At 44.2% G+C, this 24,221-nt stretch overlaps 1 protein-coding gene across 1 annotated transcript; it reads right to left on the minus strand.

The window, feature by feature from the left end:
* Nucleotides 1–2,129: 2,129 nt before the first annotated feature.
* Nucleotides 2,130–22,373, minus strand: ube2m (ubiquitin conjugating enzyme E2 M). Its single transcript, XM_060849574.1, has 6 exons — nucleotides 22,130–22,373; nucleotides 14,237–14,331; nucleotides 10,755–10,793; nucleotides 8,960–9,063; nucleotides 6,245–6,308; nucleotides 2,130–2,899 (listed from the first exon to the last, which is right to left on the minus strand). The coding sequence occupies exons 1-6, from the start codon at nucleotides 22,236–22,238 to the stop codon at nucleotides 2,759–2,761; spliced, it is 552 nt and encodes a 183-aa protein (XP_060705557.1). The 5' UTR covers nucleotides 22,239–22,373; the 3' UTR covers nucleotides 2,130–2,758.
* Nucleotides 22,374–24,221: the final 1,848 nt, after the last annotated feature.

Raw genomic sequence — 24,221 nt, forward strand, 5'->3', positions numbered from 1 at the left:
AAACATTCATATTCAGATTTTTTTACAGAATTTAATTACACTACCACCATGTTGGAAATCTGAACACATATGCCCAGAATATTAACATGGGGCTCTGATTTACTAGTCCAGTGACATTATCAATACGTCATCACCTCCCCAAATAGTCTTGAGTCAGAGCACCTTAACTCTAGCTATTACATCCACATTTTCTAAGATGTTATAACATATTACTGGAGCAAAAGGTACTTGAACCATGCCTTTATGACCAGAGGTAGGGACACTACCACAAACCCATGCACCCTTAGTCTATGTTGAGTTTAACTAACCTCAGCTCATGTAACCATCTGAAATTTAAAGGACAGTATTTGACATTCTCGGCAACATGGGGAGAAGAGATAATATTTTGGGTTAGTGATTTTCCATCCGAAATCATGCTTTCGTTAATATTTTGGGTGAGTGATTTTTTCATCTGAAATCATGCTTCGTAACCCATCATCTCCTTTCAGTGCCCCCACATTCATTACACACAATAGGAAAATTGACTGAGACAGATCATCAAAGGTTTCCATTTATTATGGTTTTCAGAAAACTAAGTTAAAGGATCAGGTTCCTTTGGGTCAGGAGACATGATAGAATTGATCCTTTGCTCCTGATGCATCAATACTAGGCTTAGTATTTACAATATTCAAGATTTCCACTCTTCAGGTTGAGATTGGCAACCTATGTTGGTCAAAATAAGATCCTTACCAGCAAACAGAATAAGATCACCCACACACAAGCCAGGCAATATCTGAGCACCAATATCCTTGAGATGGTCAGATGTATCACTAAACATATTGCAGGGATAAGTTTTTTTTATTTGCACTTGTAAGAACACAAGTGCTTGTGATGAACTGAATTGAAAGCTTTTCTTAAACCCAAACTATAAAATGGCTTCAGGCCAAGAGAGAAGTGACTGTACGGCATGGGTTTGTATCAAACCAACGGGGAAAAAAAACTACACAGGGTAAACTCCGCTCCGATCCTGTCGGCACCCAGAGATTTCCTAAGGTAGTACCAGCGACAGAAGGCTGAATAAACTTCTGACACAAGGCATGCCACACAAAGACATAACCAGGGCGTTCAAACTTGCCAGGGTATAAGTGTTACTAAAGGATATCCCCACCTTCTCAATCACACGATGTAATCTGTTCATATAAGAGCAGCACCAGGCACTGTTGAAAACGCCCAAAGTAAAAACTACAGGAACCAATTTCTCCAAAATTTTCAATGTGACCTACCCCTTAGAGTACAGAGCTGCAGGTACTTATCCGCATGCCATTCTGCAAGATTTGACAACAGGCAAACTCAATCCTTATCAGTCCCATGCTGCCATTGCTAAAGCCCACTTCCAGACTGCAGTCAGGCCGATACCTCCCTTGTCCCCTTGAGCCAAAAAGAAAACCTCAAGGTTAATTGTAACTTCCCCCAGGTAGCTCCACCAGAGATTGGATCCATAGGCATCGGACTCAAATATTGGATGGGATCTTCCTGTTTGTGACCTGTGCTAAATCTGGAGTGGGGGGGAAGAGAGGAACAGAAACTGTTGTTTATTTAGGGGATGGTGAAGCTGTTACCAAGTAGAATAAAAGGCAAGAGCAGGTTGCATTTTAAGGGATAGTTAATGTAACTGAGTTTGTTTTTATTATTTTGAAATAAAGCGTGGTCAGTAAAAATGAAACATCACAGAGCGGGCAAAATCGCTTAAGTTAAAACTGAACCATGAGCCTTTTTCTTTAAACAATTACATGAGTACACCAATATCACAATAACTTGGTGACATGGAAACAAGAGGGATCATGACCAGCATGAGGTATGACCAGGATACGCGGATATATAAGCAGTCATTTCCAGAGAGACAGCCCTGCTCTGCAGTTACGTTGCATAAACATGCACTGCACATAGGGAGCTAGCAGAATGATCATTTGGATTTTCAGCCAGGCAGCTTGGAAGGATGCAACAGCTCGAGTCTTAGGAGGTACTACAGTGGCAACACTCCCACAAGAAATGAAGATTGGAAGCAGGTAACCTCCGGTGGTTCATGTATTGAGTGCACTGTTTAACATTCTATTACACAGGTGAGAAAATAACCTACCACAGAAACAAAATGGGAGGGAACTTTTCATTTAAAAAAATCTATACAACTTAATGAACAGGCAAAACATTCAAAACAGATTAGATGCAGCGTTACAGTAACGTCTCTCACTCACTTCAGATCCAATTGGCAACTTCCTCCTCCTCTGGCACATCCTGTGCACTTTCATCAACAGCAGAGGGGAGGGGACTTGGCTGGGGGTGGGAGAGGGGGGGGTTGAAGGAGCTGGGGCAGGGTGGGGCAAAAATATTCCACAGACATTTAAAAAACTTTTATTAACATAAAGACTTCAGCACTCCTCAAGTGAAATACACTTACAATAAATTTAATTGAGTGGGTGGGGGTTGTTGGGGCAGGGGAGGGGGAAGGAGAGAACCAAAACTATTTCAAACTTCCTGGCATGCTCTAGAGCTAGTACGACAATCAAGCAGTCCTCTTTTTATTTTTAAAATTCCAATTCGGAGATTTCCTTCCTGTGGCAAATATGCTGAGAGGCTTAAGTGGAAACTGCCCCCTCAGTCTCTCTATGGCCCTCCTGCTTTCGGTCGAGTATTTTGTAATGTTTTTATATATTGAAGTATGTCAGATTTTTTTTCCTCTCTCTCTCTCTCTGTGTGGCCTCAGTTTGTGCTCTCTGAGCCCCTATTTAAGGCATCGCTCAAAGTAAGTGGAGCCAATGTAGCCTCCCCGCATGGATCGCTGCACGTTCTGTTCAAAGAGACGTCTGTTGTTCTGAAGGACTTCTGCTGCCTCCTTGTTCAGGGGGTCCTCAGGGTTAGGTTCCTGGGAGCCAGAGAGGGAGAGAAAAAAGTAAACAAAAGGAGACACGTGCTTAAATCTACTGGGACTTTGCACATGAGAAGTCAGGACTGAATCAACACCACATGTCCGCAGGATCAGTTGTGAGTTAATGCTCTTCCCTTCCCATCTGAAGACTGTAGCTATTTCAGAACGTGAACACAGATATCAAAGTTAACACTCAGGTGCTGCACTGTTGAAGTGCCACCTTTCAGATGGGACGTAAAACCGAGCCACTGCCTGCTCACTCAGGGACACGTTAAAAAAAGGCAGGGGTATTATTTCAAACGGCAAAGAAATTATCCAATATTTATCCCTCTATCAGTGTTGCCAAACACATTATTATCCAGTCATTATCACACTGTCCTGTGGGTGAGCTTGCTGTGTGCAAATTGGCAGCTGCATTCCCTACATTACAACAACAAATACACTCTGAAAGTACTTCATTGGCTGGAGATAGATTTGGGATTGCCTGATATTGTGAAAGCTACTATATAAATCTTTCTCAGAGCATGCCAGTAAGTCTGTTTACAGTCTTCACTGCAGGAGATTGCAAAGCATATCATTAATCCAAGTGTTGTGATCTCTGGTGACCTATGCGCCCAAAATGTTGAAATGTTCTTCCTCTTGCCTGATAAATTGGATAAATAACACCAGAGGAGAGGTGTGGTTGTCAGTTTTCAAGACCATGTTGGACATAAGGGTGTATGTTGCCTTTTTAAAAAATAAATGAGATGTTAATGAGTTTTCTACTTGTGCCTGGGAAGTTTTCTGTGATATCCAATAGGAATAATGCTAAAAAACAACTTCCGTTTACATCTTCTCTTTAATACAGTAAAGATATCCCAAGGTGTTGCTCAGGCACGTTATCAAATTGAAGTTCGTAAACATGAAGATCCGATGTGCAGAGAAACAAAAAGGCATTTGTAGCACATTTTCATGACTAGCCAGCTCTGTCAAAAATGCTTTATAGCCAATGAGGTACTGATAAAAAGTGTAGTCATTGTTGTAATATCAGAAATATGGAAGCTAATTTGCATGATGGGAAGCTCCCATAAACTGTAATGCGATCATGGGCAGGTGGTGTGTTTTGAAACATGTTAAGTGAGGGGTAAATATTGGCATGGGCACAAGAGGAGAACTCCTCTGCTCTTTGCAAAATCGTTACGATGCAGGAGGCCATTCAGTCCATCTTCTTCAAAATAGGCAGATCGGATCTTTACAAACACCTGGGCAGCCACTGGGGGTCCAGTTCAACTGTCATCCACAAGACGACAGCTCCAATAGTGCATTGCTCCCTCAGTATGGTCCTAGAATATCAGCCAGGATCTCAAAACTCAAGTCCTGGAATTGGACACAGAGCCTTGTGACTCAGAGGCAAAGTTATGCCAAAGGTGCTGAGGATGCCCCTCAATTACATAGCCACAGATCTAAATCTATCCTAATCCACAAGCTATGATAGCTTGAAATCATCAGACCACTGAAGATACTATATGGGGAAACTGTAGGTTAATCACTGTGTCAGCTGATACTGCTTATTTCAAATGGTGAGGACGCTATAGCTGTTAGAAGCTCCACCCAGTGGCAGAAGACTGCAGCTGCAGGCATAACCACATCGCAGAATGATGTATGGAGTTAGAAAGGTACATTTTGGATTTAATTTTTTAAAAAATCTCATTCACATGGTGAAAAGCCAGCGACTGTAACAAGAACAATAGATTCAAACACGGAAAGCAGAACCACTTGCGCACAGCAACGAGTGCTCAACCTGAGGATCCCAAACCCTGGGAAATGGGATTCTGAAAAGCAAACTTCATCCTACACTTACTTACATATCTTATTAGTGATTTATCTTCTTTAATGATCTTGGACCAGGATCTTGGAGAGGACTTAGCACTGTTCCCAACCTGGTGAATAGATCCCAATCATAGCACCAGGTAGGTTCAGCTATGCAGTAAATGGGAAGGTAGAAGTCAGAAGCAGGAGTAACCTCTTTGGCTCCTTCAGCCTGCTTTGTCATTCAATAAGATCGTGACAGATCTGACTGTAACAACAACCCTAGAGTACCGCCTAAGATCTTTCTGCCCAAGTATAGTGAGAGTCTATTAAAATTCAAGACCTTCAAGTTTGCCTTAAAGCTATCTAAATACAGCAAGCTTATCGGCACTCTTAGTAAGCCGGCAAAAATTATATCTGAAAATGTGTTGCTGGAAAAGTGCAGCAGGTCAGGCAGCATCCAAGGAACAGGAGATTCGACGTTTCGGGCATAAGCCCTTCTTCAGTTTCCTGAAGAAGGGCTTATGCCCGAAACGTCGAATCTCCTGTTCCTTGGATGCTGCCTGACCTGCTGTGCTTTTCCAGCAACACATTTTCAGCTCTGATCTCCAGCATCTGCAGACCTCACTTTCTCCCCGGCAAAAATTATATACCTGAAATACTGGATGTTTACTGTATTATTGCAATCTCCCAGTAGTCAGGTGAGGGTGCAAATGGGAAGGCTCGCTGTTGATACATTTCATTTAAGGTGAAGGTGCATTATTATTTAAGTGATTTATGCTGTAAATAAAGTATAACAGTGATGGGTCTACCTCCAGAATTATGTTTTCATTACTAGTTAGTGTTTTTACATTACCTACGTGAACATTTTGATCAACTAACACACTCTTGGTCCCATAGGGGCTGGTTTATAAAAAATAACCTGTGCTGTTGTTTCCTTGCATAATTAAAAAATGAAGGGCTCATGCCCGAAACGTCGAATTTCCTGTTCCTTGGATGCTGCCTGACCTGCTGCACTTTAACCAGCAACACATTTTTAGCCATAATTAAAAAATGCCCTATTTTGCTACTAAATTTAAGCTATAACAAGGAATGTCAGAATTCCACTATATTTTCTGCAAAGAATGTGTGAATCTGTGCTCTACTTGTTTTTTTTATTCATAAATTATCTACAAGTCTATTTTTGGAATTGAAAAAAAACTCCACAATATCCTTCCTATCCCAAAATAACCTTGCATACCAAGGATTCACCCCAACCTTAAAAAAACAGTTCAAAGGCTCTGCTTCCACTGTCTTTGAGGAAGTGGGATCCAAAGCCTTATGATGCTCTGAGAGAAAAGAATTGCACCTCATCTGTCTTAAATGGATAACCCTATTTTAAACAGAGACTCCTAGCTCTAGAAAATATTGATACCTGACCCATGAGGCCCCTTTGATAAGCATTCAAGATGGCCACAACTGCAACTTGCTTGGACACTCCTAAATTCACAAAAATGTGATTGGCAAAAGTGGTTTCATAAAAATGTAAAAGTTCTGAGAAGCTTGTCCACTTACCAAAAAAAGGTACTGTAGCCCATAAATTATAGAGTTTATTGTTAATACAGGTTTCCAGTCCTCTCTGTGCAAAGAAAACAGAAAGACGATGAAGTGAATAACTTGCACAATTATCTTCACCTTATGAAGCGCAGCAGCACATAATCTTTTAGAATAGAATCCCTACAGTGTGGAAACAGGCCCTTCGGCCCGACAAGTCAACACTGTCCATCTGAAGAGTAACCCACCCAGACCCATTCCCCTACTCTATATTTAACCCTGACGAATGCACCTAACCTACACATCCCTGAACACTACGAGCAATTTTAGCATGGCCAATTCACTCTAACCTTCCTTGTTCAATAAGTAGTAATTGAGTAAGTAAACCTCACCTTCCTCCAGCATCAGTGCACAAAACAGAGTTACGCACAATTACCACTTCTGTACTTCAATCATTCCTATCCTGTCCTATCCTGCCAGAGGCCTTCCTCTTTCTTCCTCTCACCCTCAGCTCTCTGCTGCTTATAATACAATCACAGATTTATTACAGCTCAGGAGACTGTTCTTCTGCCCGAGCTGTCTGCTCTGGCCCTTTGAAGAAACAATTCACTTCTTGCCACTCCCCAATTTCTCTCGGTGCAATCCTACACAGTTTTGCTTTTCAGATAATAACCCAATCGAACATGCTTGCACTGCACTCTGAGATGCAGTGCGTTCCAGATCCTAACCACACCATGCGTGAAAATAGCTTTTCTGTTACTTCCTTTGCCAATTCCCTTGAATCTGCGCCCCCCACAGTACCAAAGATACAGGCTCACTTCCACCCTTGGGTGACTGTCTGTGTGGAATTTACATATTCTCCCTGTGTCTGCATGCGTTTCCTCCAGGCGCCCCAACTTCCTCCCAGAGTCCAAAAGTGTGCAGGTCAGGGTAGATTGGTTTTGGGAAATGCAGGATTACAGGGATAGGGTAGGGGGCTGGGTCTGGGTGGGATGTTGTTCAGAGGATTAATGTGGACTCGATGGGCCGAATTGCCTGGTTCCACACTGTGGCAATGCTATGATGCTAAGAACAGAATCACTGGATACCGAACCACAGAAGGCGGACACTTAGCCCATCAGATCTGTGATTGTTCCATGGTCCCAGAACATTGCTTTTTTCCCCCACAACCCAATATATTTGACCCCTTTAAGTATCCATTGTAAATCTGTCTCCTTTGCCTTTTCTAGTCATATATTCCAGTTCACAATTTGAAGTGTAAAATAATTCACCACTGGCTCTTTAGCCAATTATTTTACACCTGTATCCCTCTGGCTGCCGACACTTTGCGAGTGGAAAAAATTCATCCCCATTAGCTGGATCAAAATGCTCTTCTCTCTCAATGACTCCATTAAAACTACTCTATTTTCAAAGATCCATGTACATGCAGTCCCAGATCCCTCGGTTCCTGTACCCCATTTAAAACTGCTTCAACTGTCCGACCTCACACGTGCTGTTTCCCCTCATTCTGCCTACATTCTGAAATATATTATTTGAATTTTCTCTGTACTACTGACCAAATTCACATCCACAAAATAAATCTTCAGGTTAAATGTCATGGTTACAGATTTCAGATACTTCAACTTCTCCTGCCTGTCTTTCAGAAGTTGCTCAACATTGCATTTAAAATGCCATCCCTTCTTTCCCTTTCGGTTCTAACTCCGATAGCAGCGCGATCCCAGTGGCTAGCCTTAAGTGCAACGGCCAAGGAACTTCTCCTTGGAACAAAGGAGATTGACTGCAAACAAAGATTATGTCAGGTCTCGACAGGGTGGACAAAGAAAAACAACCCGTATTAGCTAATCGCAGAAAGAGGAGGAACACAGATTTAAGATAAGAGATTCTAAGGACGTGTCAGGATGAACTTTCTTTCAGTGAAGAAGATTGTAATCATCCAGAACTCATGAGCTAAGAGGCTAGTGGAATGCATATAAAATCATGAAGGGAATAAATAAGATAGAGGTAGAGAGGATGTTTCCACTGGAGGGTGAAACTAGGACAAGAGGGCACAGCCTCAAAATTAGGGGGAGCAGATTTGGGACTGAATTGAGAAGGAACTTCTTCACCCAGAGGGTTGTGAATCTATGGAACTTCCTGCCCAGTGAAGCAGTTGAGGCTTTCTCAGTAAATGTTTTTAAAGATCAGATAGATACTTTTTTGAACAGAAATGGAATTCAGGGTTACGGAGAGAGATAAGGTAAATGGAGCTGAGGCCATGAAAAGATCAGCCATGTTCTTACTGAATGGCTTGCAGGGCCAGATGGCCGACTCCTGCTCCTGGTTCGTACATATTTCGAAAATAAATTGTATATGTAGTTAAGAGAAACTAGCTGGCAGTGCTATGGGAATACAGTGAACTTCAGACAGCCAGCATGGACTCACTGGGCTGAATGGCCTCTGTCTGTGTCATAATGACTAGTTTCCAGCCATCTCTTCAGTCAGAAAGCCCACCCAAGAACTGCTGTCTGTTTTGCAGACATTATCCAGAAAAGGAACCAGAAACCAGCTGTCGACCTGCTGAACTTGGTCCATTAATGGCATATCTCAGCACACCATGTCTATAAACCACACGAATACAGTAACCTGACCACAAGAAAATACAACCACGATTCAAATGTACAACAGCTCATCAAAGTTACAGAAATAATTCCAAACGTGCAGATGGCCTGCAGATCTTCTGATCAAACTTTGACCTACCTGAGGATGTTTAGGCAAACATTGCCTTCTAGATCGATGTTTGGATGATATACCATAGTTTCACATTTCACCTTCGGAGGGTCGTGAGGATACCCTTGTCCAACCTGCAAAAACAGATGCTTGCACAGGAACGAGGAACAGTATCAGTGAGTCTACTCCGCCGCTCAACAAGTTGGAGACTCACCTGATAGAACATTACAGCGCAATACAGGCCCTCGATGTTGCGCTGACCTGTGAAACCAATCTAAAGCCTATCTACCCTACACTATTCCATTTCCATCCATATGTATATCCAATGACCATTTAAATGCCCTTAACGTCAGAGAGTCTACTACTGCTGCAGACAGGCCGTTCCACAGCCCTACTACTTTCTGAGTAAAGAAACTACCCTGATACTGTCCTAAATCTATCACCCCGCAATTTAAAGCTACGCTCCCTCGTGCTAAACATTGCCATCCGAGGAAAAGGACTCTCACTGTCCAGCCTATCTAACCCTCTGATTATCTTACGTGTCTCAATTAAGTCACCTCTCAACCTTCTAATCTCGAATGAAAAGTTGATCTCAGTCTCAACTCTGCCATTTTCCTGCCTGTTCCTCACAACCCTCAACCGCCCGGTGGTTCAAGAATCTGCCAGGTTCAGCCTTGAATAGATTCAATGACCCAGCCTCCAGAGCTCACAGGGATAGAGAATTCTAACAAATTTCTACCCTCGGAAAGACATTCCTTATCTCTGAGGGAACAAGACTGACTACATTACTCCACAGAGAACCAGCAGAGACTGCATGGGTAGACTGGACTCTTATGTGAATGTTTTTATGATTCCAGTTAAATCGCTTACCTTTCATTCTGAAACCGTGCCCTCTTGTTCTTGACTCCTCCATGTGGGAAGACATCCTTCGCTACCTGCCCTGTGAAAGCCCTACCCTCAGAAACTTTCAGACTTCAGTAAGATCACTGCTCATTCTCCAATCTCCGACTTTAGCTCCATTTTGTGCAACCTTTCCTTGTGACACAAACCCCCTCATCCCAGAAATCAGTCGAGTGAACATCCTCTGAATTGCCTCCAATGCAACAGTGTCGCTCTCTAACAGCACTGTGTCTGTGTATGTGCACCACATGGACTGCAGTGGCTCAAGAAAGCAGCTCACCACCACTGAGGACAATTAGGGATGGGCAATAAATGCTGCCCCAGCCAGCAATAATATCCTCCTCTGAAAGATTTTAATACCTTAATTCCGAAGACCAAAATGCACATAATATTCTAGATGTGGTCTCACCAACATATATGTACGTATATGCAATCACAGTGTGTCTGACTACACCTTCAGTGTGGTTGGATGGTTAATGTAACAGAATGGTTGTGGAAAATCTACAGTGGATGTGCGAGGTTGGTGCACCAGTGACACACCACGACAGGTCTCCTTGTGGGAGTAACTGCAAGCAGCAGTCGCTTCCGATCATGTCCCCAACATATCCAAGCGTGTTGAGGACTCTTTACTCTGTTTATGTAGAGCTATACATTGACTTGCCTGAGGGGTTCAGCAGCAGGTTATGAGCTGCCACTTATTTTGGCTGGCCAGCTCAAGTTTACGCAGACTTGTGTCCAAACTGGTGGAAATTGCACAATTCAAATCCCACTGCAGGCAAAGGAACTCTGAACGAGAAATTCCTGAAGTTGAGCCTCGTCCTTTGGTTCAATCGGGCTTAAGGTTGCACTTCTAAAACTCAGGAACGCAGTTTAGACGTTTGCAATGTACAATTCTCGTGTGGTAGTACATTTACCCTCCACTTACCTTAAAGCTAAACACAAATTTCCCTCCTTTATAGAACCCCTGAAAGCAAAGAGAACAAAATGTTTTTAACAAGAAATATTTGCTGACTGCAGTTAATAAAGACAATGACTGTGGCAAGTATTATCCTAGATATGTGGATTAAAGCTAATTAATCAAGTATTAAACCTTCTCTTGTTCACACCATCACAGACTGTTAATGTACACAACCCCATGTGTTCTGAATCCCAGTGAAACAGAATACCTTCTCATGAGATGGGTTTCAAGTCAATCAAAGTCCTTCTTCATTCATTTCCAATATACTAAAGGGTAGAGATTTAATATAACTGATCGTATACTCAGCGCATCACAGGGTTGTGAAAGCAAGAGCGCAAGGAACTGAGGGATTCAGTGTGTTGCTGTGATCTGGAATGCATTGTCTGGAGACTAGTGGAAGCAGATTCAAGGATGCCTTTCAATATGGAGTTAGGTAAAGACATGCAAAGGCAGATATGTAATCCTATGGCAAAGAGCAAGGAAACAGAATGAAGTATATAGCTCTTTGAAAGAGCAGGCATCACTCAATGGGAAAAGGGTTTCCTTCTGATGATTCTAGGACAAACAGAACCTCAATGATCCATCATTAATCCAAAACTTTTCCACCTCGTTATCACTGGACAGCATTCCACAATGAAGAGCAGAAGGCCTCTTAGTCCTGTTCAGCTATTCACTGAGTCCACAGCTGTTCTATGTCCTAAATCTATGCCTCTGGCATATATCTCTGGTTAACAAAAATCCATCACTCTAGGTTTTAAAATCAATTCACCCAGCAGCAACTCTCATTTGTGAAAGAGTTTCACCATCAGTCACCTTTTTCACCTAATTTCACCCTGAAAGATCTGACTCCGAAGTTTAGGATATGTCTCCTGATCCCAGTGTCCAAATCTTTACCCATTTAGCACTCTCCAAACTCTCCCAAATGTAGAATTCCAACAGGAAAAATTGCCGTTACTTTTATTCCCACTGGATCAACTTGCAATTAACCAAACCTCCCTCTCAGTTAATCACAGGGTCAGAATTCTTGATACATTCACAATGTACTGGAGAGGAATGGGTAGATGTGTTGGGGTCAGGAGTGCCTTGCTGTACAAAGCATGTTTCTGTTTCACAGTGTGTCATTTCATAACTCAAAAGTTAAGTAAATTCCTTTGAAATCTTATTTCACTCTTGAAAAATGATTAGGAATCAGACAATGGAATCTATGAGAAACCCTGAAGCCACAATCTCACCACAAACCTATTCACCTCCTGCTCCTGATAGAAATCTGCCACCTGAAGTTCCCCCATCTGGCTCTAGATTCCACCCAGTTAGTGTCTGCTGAAACCTACCACCTGAAGATAAACCCCACATGCTCACCTCTCTTTGAAAAATATGCCTATGCATATAAAATATAAAGCTGATTTTTCAAAGTTCTACTATATTTTCAGTGTTTCTCCCCACTTAGGCCAGAGGTTATTGGGGCAGAATTAGGTCATTCGGTCCATCAAGGGCTGCACCATGGCTGATATGTTTCTCAACCCCATTCTCCTGCCTTCTCCCCGTAACTTTGATTCCCTTACTAGTCAAGAACCAATTTATCTCTGCCTTCAATACATACAGTGATATGGCCTCCACAGCCTTTTGCAGCAATGAGTTCCACAGATTCCTCACCCTCTGGCTGAAGAAATCCCTCCTCATCTCAGTTCTGAACGGTTGTCCCTTCACTCTGAGGCTGTGCCCTTGGGTCCTGGTCTCTAAGATTCTGGTGGAAACATGTACTCCACGCCCACTTTATCCTGGCGCCTCAGTATTCTGTAAGTTTCACTGATGGTTTGCTAGGTTTTTAATTATTCTTTATTTCAATTTGTTTCAGAAATGTTGTCATTACTATGCATGTTCCTGGGTGTCAAAAAGCACAGCTTCCCAAACCTGAGACTCTTCCACAGCTGCACCTTTAGTATTGGAGCCAAAAACAGAACTCTCAACACAACGTAACAGTGGAGAGCATCACCTCGCAGCCCCAGCCTACTCAACACGCATGTGCACATATCTACACACACTTCACCAGAGAGATAGCCCGGAAGGAGTCAACAGCTGGAATCTTTGATTGATCTCCCTTCTTTCCCACTAACTGTAGCGCTTTGCTAGTCTTTATTTCAACAGAAATAATAGGAGAAATAGACATCTCAATCCATCTGAGCCTGCCCTAAAATTCAATATGATCGCAACAGACCCATTTTTCTACCCGACAACAGATCCCAAGTCCCTTATGGATCACTAATCTGTGTAGTACAACTTTCAGCATACTCAATGATGCCCAGTTCTGGTCTCCCTGCCACAGGAAAGACATTGCTAAACTTGAACGGGTACAGAAAAGATGCTGCTGGGATCAGAGGGTTTGAGCTGTAGGGAAGGCTGAATAGGCTGGGGCTATTTTTCCCTGCATTGTTGGAGGCTAAGGGGTGACCATTTATAGCTTAACAAATCATGAGCCTTTTCTCCAGGGTAGGGGAGTCCAAAACTAGAGGGCACAGGTAATAAGCTGAAAGGAGGAAGATTTAAAATGGACCTAGGGGCAACATTTACACACAGAGGGTGGTGTGTGTAATGAACTGCCAGAGGAAGTGGTAGAGGCTGGTACATTACGACATTTAAAAGGCATCTGGATGGGTATGGGAATAGGAAGGGTTCAGAGGGATATGGGCCAGGTGCTGGCAAATGGGACTGGATCAGTTTAGGATACCTGGTCAGCATGGACAAGTTGGACCGAACGGTTTGTTTTGTACTATATTTTTATGACTGACCTTAAGCTTCAACCCCACTTTCCTGCCTGCTCCCCTAATCCATTCCCTGAGACACCAAAACCGTGCTTGTCCCAGCCTCAAACATATACATCAACAGAGCATCCACTATCCTCGGAGTGAAGCCATTTCCCCTCAACGTGGCCTCTTATCCTGGGACAGTGCACTGTGTTTTAGACTCCTCAACCAGAGACATCCTCTCAGTATCTACCCTACCAAGCTTGTTCAGAATATGGCATGTTCCGACGAGGTCATCTCTCCTTCTTCAAAACTCCAGGGAATATCAGCCCCACCTTCGCATCATCAAATAACCATCGGGATTAGGACAAAAAACAGAAAGTGTAGGAATAACATAACAGGTCTGGCAGCATCTATTCAGGGAGAAACAGTTAAGATTAAGCCTCATGACCTTTTGCCAGAACACTGGAAGTGGGAGCTGGGGAATTCTGGTGTCTAAGAACCAACGTGGCGGTTCACTAGCACAAGTATGTTTGAGTCCCACTATCGTTGGCAAACCTGGTCTTCCCCTATCCTCTTATTGATCAGACTGGCTCAAGAACCAGGAACCTTGGCTTCCACCTTTAAACACTGACAGCTCATTAAAATCATCTGCATTTTTTAAACCAAAGACATTCAGAATTCTCAGTCAATCTGCTCATCACTTACTTCATCCGGACAGATGATGAGCTTGAAGTTGAGGAGGTCATCAGGATCTGGGAAAACTATTTCACAGGTTTTAGGTAAATTCAACTCATTTATATCTGAAAAGAAAAATCAAAAAAGAGAGAATCCAGTGAACAACTAGAATATCAACAAATTTATTAAAATGTTTCATAAGACACAGGGTGTCACTGACTAGGCCAGCATTTGTTGACTATCACTAACTGAGGTTGAGAAAACGATGGTGAGCTGCTCTCCTGACCTGGGAAGTAGCAACACCCCCAGTGCTGTTAGTCAGGACGTCCAGGATTTTCACCCAGCCAAGGACATACAGCTCTGAGCCTGAGAGCGGTTTGAAGGGGAACTTGCAGGTGGTGGTATCTGCTGCTCTTGACCTTGAAGATAGGAGATGCTGTAATTTTGAAAAGTGCTACTGAAGGGCATCTGATGCACTACTGTATTACAGTTTGTAGATGGTATACACTGCTGCCACTGTGTCATTGGTGAAAAGGCTGATTCCTGAAGGCAGTGGTTGTAGTGCCAATCAAGCAGACTGCTTTGTCCTGGAAGCTGCACCCATCTGGGCAAACGGGAGTATTCCAGCTCACTTCTGTGTGCCTTTTTAGATAGGGGACAGTGAGAGAAATGGAGTAGACAGGCAAATGAAACAAAGAACAGAACATGGTGGAAATAACTAACATTTCAGACATTATTCCCATATATGTTGCCTGGCCTGTAGAGTACTTCCAGCAATTTCTGCTTTTCTTTCAAATTTTCAGCCCCCAGAGTAAAGTTTGATTTTCTAAAGCATGGAAAGTAGCAGATTCTCACTTGAAAAATTGAGCAACAACACAGCAATTTCCCAATCAATAATTTGCAAAGTTCCTCTCACAGGAGGATGGCAACAGACTTCTCAAATAAATTGCTGTTCAATTTAACTTCTAAAACAAAGAAATCAATTTAAAGAATAGGCAAGTACAATAACTATAAACTGTCTGACTACTCATTTTAAAACAAAACATTGGTTCACTGAACAACCTTTATTTGGTTTGGCTCCAAGTGTGACCACAGTCCCACAGTGACCTGGTTAGCTTTTCACTGTCTTCTGGTGTTCCCGAGCAAGTTGCCCAGCTGCATATAAAAAGCCTCTAGTCCCTTTTACCAACCTGTTCTTCCAATTGTTTTCTCTGTTTTATAAATTAAATTCAAACCCTCAATGCACCAAACCTGTGATTTGAATCTACCTGGCCTCTCAGCTCGGTAATGAAACCACAACACTACCACAAGCCAAGGTAGTGTCATTGCAGAGATCACACCCCTGATAGAAAGAAAAGGTCACATGGTACACACATCGGGGTCACACCTCAACCACTTAAAGCATACAACAGACAATTCATTGGGGAAGCAGAGGCCCAATGCTAATCCAGACCCCCAGGCTAATGTTCTGTGGCATGGGTCATGGTGATGGAACATGGCAAAATTTGAATTGGACACAATCTGGAATTTATAGGGCTCTTATAGTACATTGGTGGTGTCCCTACCTTTGAGCCGGGAGCACTGGGCTCAAGTCCCACCCACTCATGAGGCGCGTAATAGAATTTCTGAATTTAGAAAATACCTACAAGGAAAGATCCATATTTCCAGTGACTTCCATTAGAAAATCTTGTTCCCGTTCCACAAGTCCAGTGCACACTTCCAAAACTTCAAAATAAAAGCTAACAAAAATCAATGTTCTATGAAACAAGCTTTCTTATATTTTCCTGATTGACTTGAACACTTGTCTTTTCAATGCTCACCAAAGCACGAGTTGCAGAGGCTGACCTTTCTGTCCACAGGTCCCATTAACCTCATCACTAACTTTTGAAAGTAAAATTGCAACCCTCAGGTCCATCCCCGATTCCTCAGCAAGGCAGCATATCCCTCCAAACCCCAAGTGGCTACAATAAAGTACACAGGATGAGGAGAGTTCACTAGTTTCCACCCCAATCACAGCCTGTTTCCGAAACCCTTGACCGCACCTTTATCTCCAGATTTGAACCCTCCATTCCTTTCTCTAATCAATTCACCTCCTCCAAATCATGTTGGTCCATCATGTAGACTCATACAGCACAGAAACAGACATCTTTGGGCCAACCGGTCCACGCCGATCATGTTCGAAAACTAAACCAGTCCCCACCTGCCTGCTCCTGGCCCATATCCCTCCAAACCTTTCCTATTCATGAGCTTATCTAAAATGTCTTTTTAACATTGTACCTACACCTCCATCACCAATTTCTCTGGCAGTTCATTCCACACACGAACCACTCTCTGGTTCAAACAAACGTTGCCTCTCTTGTCCTTTTAAAAACATTTGCTTCTCACCTTAAGAAAATGCCCTTTTGTTTTGAATTCCTCCACCCTAGGGAAAAGACCCTTGTCATTCACCTTATTTATCCATGTCCTTCCTGATTGTATAAACCTCTATAACGTCACCCCTCAACCTCCTACGCCCCAGTGAAAAAGGTCCCAGTTTTTCCCATCCATTTTTATACCTCAAACCCTCCACTCCTGACAACGTCCTGGTAAATCTTTTCTGAACCCTCTTCAGTTTAATAATATCCTTCCTATAACAGGATGATTTGTGCTGGTGGCAACAACTTAATTCTTTAAAACAATCTCTAACTCTGAGCTCTGGGATCTCTGCACCACTCGCATTCTAGCCTCTTGCGCCTCAGAGTCAGAGGTTGTGCCATTTGCTGCCTCTCAGGGATGTGATTATATCTAGGGTACTGTGTTGCTCAGCACAGAACTGAGCCAGTAAAACCTATATAACGTCACCAGACATGTGAGAAACAGGCAGCGAGAAGATGTTTCAATCCCAGGTGTTAAACAGAGACCCTGCTTGTCCCTGCAACTTACATAAATGCTTTTCGATCCAACAACAATATTTAAGAGGCGCTAGGAGCTCTCAAAGCACTCTGGCCAACAATCATTGCTCAAACACCATTACTTAATCAGATCACTGTCTGAGATTTTGCATTTGCCTAGGTGGTTAAACTGAAGTCATTTACTGTTCAGTTAGAGATATGGTACCCCACTGCATTGAAGTTGCACCTATAAAAATGCTTCATGACGACTGCTCGAAAACATTGTAGAAAAATGCTCGCGAGGTGAAACCAGTTAATTGAACCTGGTGTGAAAAGGTCACCCACTCAACAACACAGAGCAGGTAGGGAGCTGTCACAGATGGCAGGAGGAGGAGCCTTCAAAAAACATTTTATGTTCCCTCTATTTATGGTAGTTTTGATCTAATGATTAGTCAATTCTTGTAATAATTTCAGTCAGAAAAGCATCTTTACGTGTTTGGTGCTTCAGATAATTTAAGTCTGTCCCCGATAAGGAAGTAGTTAGTAAATAAGCTTTTATATAAAGAAGAGTCTGCTCAGACTTGAAATACTCGAGCAGAAACAATGGGGGATCGAAAATATCCAGTTAAATCTGAGGGAAATGAATAAATATCTGAAAAGGACATATTTAAAGAAACAGGAGGGTAAAGAAAATGGACTGCAGCAAACAAAACTATCCTTTCAGATCTTGTGGGACATTCTCACACAGAAGAATGGTAACGAATGAGCTCCTTACCAAAGCGAGTGGAATAGTGACTTGCAGCAAGGCAAACTCCGTATCTCATGCTAAAAATGTCATCTGATTACACTGGATCCACAATTCAACCAATTCATGTCAGGGTTTATGCTCCACCTTCCCACATCTCTTCATCCAAACCTACCATCACAACCCTCACAACCTTCATTTCCATTCTCCCTCATATTCTTGTCTAGCAACCAGAGCTAGCGTACGAGCTGTTACCAATTTCTTTGTTGCCCTTTGATCCAGGCAGGTTTTATACAAACTTTCATATTACACTCTTTCAAAACTCCTGAACCAACTCTCACTGCATGTGTGATTGTCAACGCAGAGTGCAACCGCAACCAGTGGGTGGGAAAGTCGATTCCACAGCAGGATGAAATGCAGAATAAAAGCTTAAAGTGCCTCTGTGGAATCTCAGTCACCAAGTATTGTCAAGAGATGCATGAATAGTTTTTAGACTTCCAAGCCATTAAGGAGTAGGAGGACAGTACTGGAAAATTGCAATAATGTAGAAGATCAACCATTACCCGGCTGAACAGAACAACAGGGGCTCAAGGGGCCAAATTGCCCAAGCCTACTCCTATTTCTAATGCTGGCCAAGAGGCTCCTCACAGAATCCCTGATTGAACAGTGTATTTGACTTGCATACAATAATGTACAGCGCATAGTGTCAACCTCCCGCCACGTCTTGGCTTATGTCACTAGACTATTAATGCAGAGACCTGAAACCAGGAAACATAAGATCAAGTCTCACAGTGTCAATCTGAGAATTTCAAATCAGTTTTTTGTTTACTAACATTCTTCACAGAAGGGGGACCAGACAAGAACCCACAAAGAGTTTCCATTTTGCCTAACAATCCAAACCATCACAATATTATAAAAACAAATAATGCAGATGCAGGAAATATGGAATTGAAACAAAGGGTTGGAGAAACTCGGCAGGTTTAGCAAAATCTGTAGAGAGAAACAAAGCTAACACGTTGAGCTCAGTATAACTTCGTCATAGATACTGCCCGACTTACTGAGTTTCTGCAGCAAACATCAGCTTTTATTCCATTGTAACTTGAACTAAATATCAGATGTTTGCATTGCCTGGTCTGAATTTTACACTCTATATAATTGACCGCTGGGGTAATTCAATTTGATTTCAATATGTGCATCCAGAGGAGACTTTCGGCAGCTTGAAACTGTTGAAGCGAGTTATGACAAATCTGTTATCGCCAGGAGTATGCTCAATCTCAAGAGATAAAGCAAGAGTTCCACAGGAGTAATGCATTGGTTCCAGTCCACTAAATCAGCCAATGACAGTTGTAAATCAGTTGCAGGAACAGAGCTGGACATTCACACTTTGATCAAATGATGACAAATCCAGGCAGCCACAGATTGCTCAAGGCACTTCAACGTGAGGGGATTATGGTGAACATCCCTCCAGCTCTGGGGAAGCTGGTCAGACCGCACAGAGAGACAACGGTGTTAGAAAGTGCTCCTGTTAGAAACTTTGCTGCCGGCTGGTCTCACAAGAGCTGTTGGACGGGAGGAGAGACGAGCACACATCTGCTTTTTGAAGGGGTGACAATCTCAGACAGATAGATGAGGAAGAGCTGACCAGCTGTTGGGAACAGAATTCACATTAGTTGAGAGAGAGGGAACATAAGGGACATTGACATAATGGGGTTCCCTAAAACTATCAGCTGCTTGAACGTAAAAGTCATCAGACCTATTTTTAAGACAAAAGATCCCTTATATGGATATATGAAATAGGAGAAGTAGGCCATTCAGCCCTTTTATCTTGCTCTACCATTCAAATAATATCATGAGCTGATTTGTTTACATTTTGAATTCCACATTCTCATCTGACCCTCATAGCCAGGGGAATCAACAGCTAACAAAAATGTATCTACCTCTGTCTTAAACATATTCAGTGATACAACCTACATTGTCTACTGAGGCAAAGTTGCACAACTCTCATCTTTGTGCAACAGGATCCCTTAGCTGTAGATTCATCCACATGAGGAAACATCTTTTCCAAATCCATCTTGGAAAGACCATTCAGGACCTTACACACTCAATCAATTGACCCCTTCTAAAGTGGTGAAAACAAGCCCAGTCTAACCTAACCTCACAGACAATCCACTCACCAGGTATCAGTCTGCTAAACCCTCACTGAACTGCCTCCAAAATGTTGTTTACTTCCTTCCTTAAATAGGTGACCAACTCTGCACAAAAAACATACCTACCCATGCTGTTTTCTAAATTGCAGAATTCAAATTATTAGATATTTAATATATTTTTAGAAAGTAAAGTAACATTGACATTGAATGAAGAGAGCTCCTTTCCAAACCTTTCAATGAACTGACAAAATATTATAAAACCATATTAATATACAAAATGCACCTGTGCTCTTTTTATACCTGGTCAGTTCCCCTTTCTCTCCCCCTAATCTGATCAATCCAACCTCAGCATCACTCTGTTTCAGGTGCCCTCTGGACATGAGTAATGGCCCTTTCCTTCTGCCCCTGTCATAGTAGTTGAGTGGTCTGTAAATTCTCAACACTGGATGAAGCAAATCCCAACTTTGGACCCTTATACATTCCAAAAATACCTGCGGCTCAGGTAATGACAACAATTCCGCACAGCAGCAGTCATTTCTGGGATGGCGTAGACTTGGGTCAAAACCCACGACTGGTCAGTGGATCAAGGGACTACTTGTTGCACATCCCCGCTTAGGGAAGAGAGAGAAACAGCTCCTTTCAAAAATCCAATGCCTGCCCTAGAATGGTCATAATGAACGGCTAGCTGGAGCACCTGCTAGTGCCACCAGATCAGAAATGTATGACTGATTACACAAGAACATCTCCAACAGGGATGGATGTCAGTGTGATTTGCTCCAGGGAAGAGATCAGCATCACTCCATTCTGATTGTAGATGAAGAGGGGGCAAAACAAGAATCAATCTAGAAATTACAGCACAAATGATGATTATTTTGCCTTCCACATCAATAAGAGCTCTCCAAAAATAGCTATATAATTCTTTTCCACGGAATCATTTTATATTGTACCTTTTCATTGGCTTTCCCAGCTTCCTCTTAAACGGTCACACAGAGTATTCCCTAGAGTACAGCATAGTACACAGTAGTAACTATGTTTGGAGAACAAATTCCTCCAACTTTGTCCTTGCCTCCACAGGCCATCCCATCCAAGTCTGTCATCAACATGCCAATCCATGAAAACTGCCTCCTACCCCTGATGTTTTGTTCTCGCAATAAAACTTCATCTAACCTCCCTGTGTTGCCTGCACCAGAGAAGACGACACAATTTCAAACTGGCATTGCGAGGATGGGGCTGCATTTCCTTCCTGGACCAAGCAGTTTTGTCTTAAAGCTTTAGGAAAGAAACCTGACATTTTGTTGGCAAATATCAAACTTCGCAGGTACTGGGACTCGACTGGTTCAGGAGTCCGCAGCATGCCAAACCTAGAGTTGGTGTTGGTGGAGGGGCTGGGAGAGTATGGATTATATCGGTGTTGAAGGGAGGGGGTTGAGAAATGGGCAGATGTGACAGATTCTGGATGTGGCCCTTGGGGAGAGGACAAGGAGGTCAAAGGCCAGAACTGGGATGCTGCTGGGCAGTTATTAAGGAGTTGGTTGCAGCTGCCTCCCGCTGGTAGTGAAGTGCTATCATCAGGACCCCATTGGGGGTGGAGGTGTGTGGGGGTGGGGGGTGGAGGTGTGTGGGGGTGGGGGGTGGGGGGTGGAGGTGTAGGGGGGTGAGGGGTGGAGGTGTAGGGGGGTGGGGGGTGGAGGTGTAGGGGGGTGGGGGGTGGAGGTGTAGGGGGGTGAGGGGTGGAGGTGTAGGGGGGTGGGGGGGTGGGGTCCTTGACACTCTCCCCTCACCCCTGAGTCAAGCCACAGTGAGGGAATGGGGGGGAGGGGAAGAAACAACTGAACCTAACTCTGGGGAAGGAGGACAGGGGTTTCTGAGCAGCCCAGGGCCCAGATCTTCATCTCAGTGTCTCCCCGCCGGGAATCCTCGGATCCCTCCTCGTCCTGGCCCTGGAGCAGAACACTTGCCCCATCAGGGAAGCCGGTCGAATCGAGTCCCAGGCTCCATCCGAGGCCTAGCTGCCTCCAGGCCTTCCCCGTGGGTCAGAGGCCGGTCTCCAACCCCCCCACCGACACTTGCCCCTTGCGGCAGGGAGGCCAGGGCCGCTGATTCCCCCACCCCCCACCCCCTCGGGGGCCCTGGCCTCGCCGAGCCCCCGGCCTCCCGTTACCTTTCTGGATGCGGAGCTGCGCGGCCGACGCCTTCTTGGTGCCGGTCTTGGCGGCTCCGGCGGCGTCCTCTTCCTTCTTCTGCTGCTTGAGCGAGAAGAGCTTGATCATGATGTGGCGGCGGCGGCGGGGCCTCAGGACTCGGGCTGCGGGGTCGGAGGGAGACACGGAGCCGCCGCTCGGGCTGGGAGCAGAGCGCGGGGCAGCGTGGGAGCGGCGCTCGGGTCAGAGGGCAACGGGGCGGGGCTAGACGGAAGGGCGGGGTTAGGACGTGCCCGGTTAGTGGGCAAGGCTAAGGATACCACGTGCTCGGGGGGCGGGACTAGCAGCATGAGGCGGAGTCAGGTGCTGTTCGGTAAGTGGACAGCGGCTGAGAAGATGGGGCGGGGCTAACGGAGTAGGGCGGGGTTAGCTGAAAGGTGCCTGGATAGGGCAATCCCTGGTAAGAGGGCGGGAACTTGCGTGGGCGGTGCTAGAGGAGTGGGGCGGGGCTTGGTTGGGGTGGGTGTGGCTCCATGTGTGGGTGGAACCAGAGGTATTGGGCGTGGTTTCCTGGGAACAGGCTGGCCTAAAAAATGGGTTTGGGTGAAACGGGACATTGGGCGGGGTTAGTTGCGAGGGCGTGGTCATATTAGTGGGCAAGGCGAGAAGGATGCAACACGTCATAATAGGTGGGTGCGGCTAAGTGGCAGGGCGGGGCTTAGTAGTGAGGGCGTGTGTGGAGGAAGGGGAGGAGCTGAATGATGGGGGCGGTCGGAACCTTGGGGGCGGGGCTGAACGAGGGGCGTGATATTCTAGGAGGAGGCGGGGCTGATCTTTCCTGTTGGGTGCACAGTGTCAATGCTCAATTTTCTTCCTATTTCCCAGTGACACAGAAGAGATCGCTGAAACCCAAGGGGAAGTGGATGTCACACGAGGTGAAATGGGTGTCATACAAGAGGAGATGGGTGATACAAGGTGAGATGGGTGATACAAGGTGAAATGGGTGATACAAGGTGAAATGGGTGCCATACAAGAAGATATGGGTGTCACTCAAAGGGAGATGAGTGATACAAGGTGAAATGGGTGCCATACAAGAGGAGATGGGTGTCACACAAAGGGAGATGGGTGATACAAGGTGAAATGGGTGCCATACAAAAGATGGGTGTCACACGAAGGGAGATGGGTGATACAAGGTGAAATGGGTGCCATACAAGAGGAGATGGGTGTCACTCAAAGGGAGATGAGTGATACAAGGTGAAATGGGTGCCATACAAGAGGAGATGGGTGTCACACGAAGGGAGATGGGTGATACAAGGTGAAATGGGTGCCATACAAAAGATGGGTGTCACACGAAGGGAGATGGGTGATACAAGGTGAAATGGGTGCCATACAAGAGGAGATGGGTGTCACACGAAGGGAGATGGGTGATACAAGGTGAAATGGGTGCCATACAAGAGGAGATGGTTGATATACCTGGAGCTGGATTGGCCATAGATTTGCGAATGAGTGGCACATTTGACCATGGGTGACACACTCAGTGGATGGTAACACAAGAGATAGTAAGTTACATATTCAGGGGGCTTGGATCACTCACTGGGACACACACATTACGGCGATTAAGTTCTTTTTGAAGCATACCCACTGTTGTAATATGGGGAAAACAGCAGCCACAAACAACAATGCAAGATTTGTGAAGGTTTGTAGCTCAGGTTGAAGTTTAGGGGTGTAGGTTTGCTCGCTGAGCTGTAGGTTTGATATCCAGATGTTTCATTACCTGGCTAGGTAACATCATCAGTGGCGACCTCCAAGTGAAGCGAAGCTGTTGTCTCCTGCTTTCTATCTGGATATCAAACCTACAGCTCAGCGAGCAAACCTCCACCCCACAAACAACAATGTAATAATGGGATTAACTGTTTCAGTCGTATTGGTTGAGCAGTGGAGCAATTCATATTTCCCTTTGTGTGTGTGTACATTTTCTTTTCCTTATTCTATATCAGTTGTACCACATTGGGCACATATTCATCTTTGGGTCAAAGAAATGTGAACTCCACTCCAGAGATTTAAGCACAAATAACTACATTAACACTGAAGGTCATGCTGCTCTGTTGGAGA

This window comes from Hemiscyllium ocellatum, chromosome 33 (genome assembly GCF_020745735.1).
Source record: "Hemiscyllium ocellatum isolate sHemOce1 chromosome 33, sHemOce1.pat.X.cur, whole genome shotgun sequence".
In the NCBI taxonomy this organism is placed as follows: Eukaryota; Metazoa; Chordata; class Chondrichthyes; order Orectolobiformes; family Hemiscylliidae; genus Hemiscyllium; species Hemiscyllium ocellatum.

Coding starts and splice junctions, on each gene's coding strand:
- ube2m (XM_060849574.1), bottom strand. CDS start 22,238: ATGATCAAGCTCTTCTCGCTCAAGCAGCAGAAGAAGGAAGAGGACGCC. Junction 10,794..14,236: donor TCATCATCTGTCCGGATGAA/GTAAGTGATGAG, acceptor CTTTGCTTTCAG/GGGTTCTATAAAGGAGGGAA. Junction 2,900..6,244: donor GGCTACAGTACCTTTTTTTG/GTAAGTGGACAA, acceptor TCTGGCTCCCAG/GAACCTAACCCTGAGGACCC.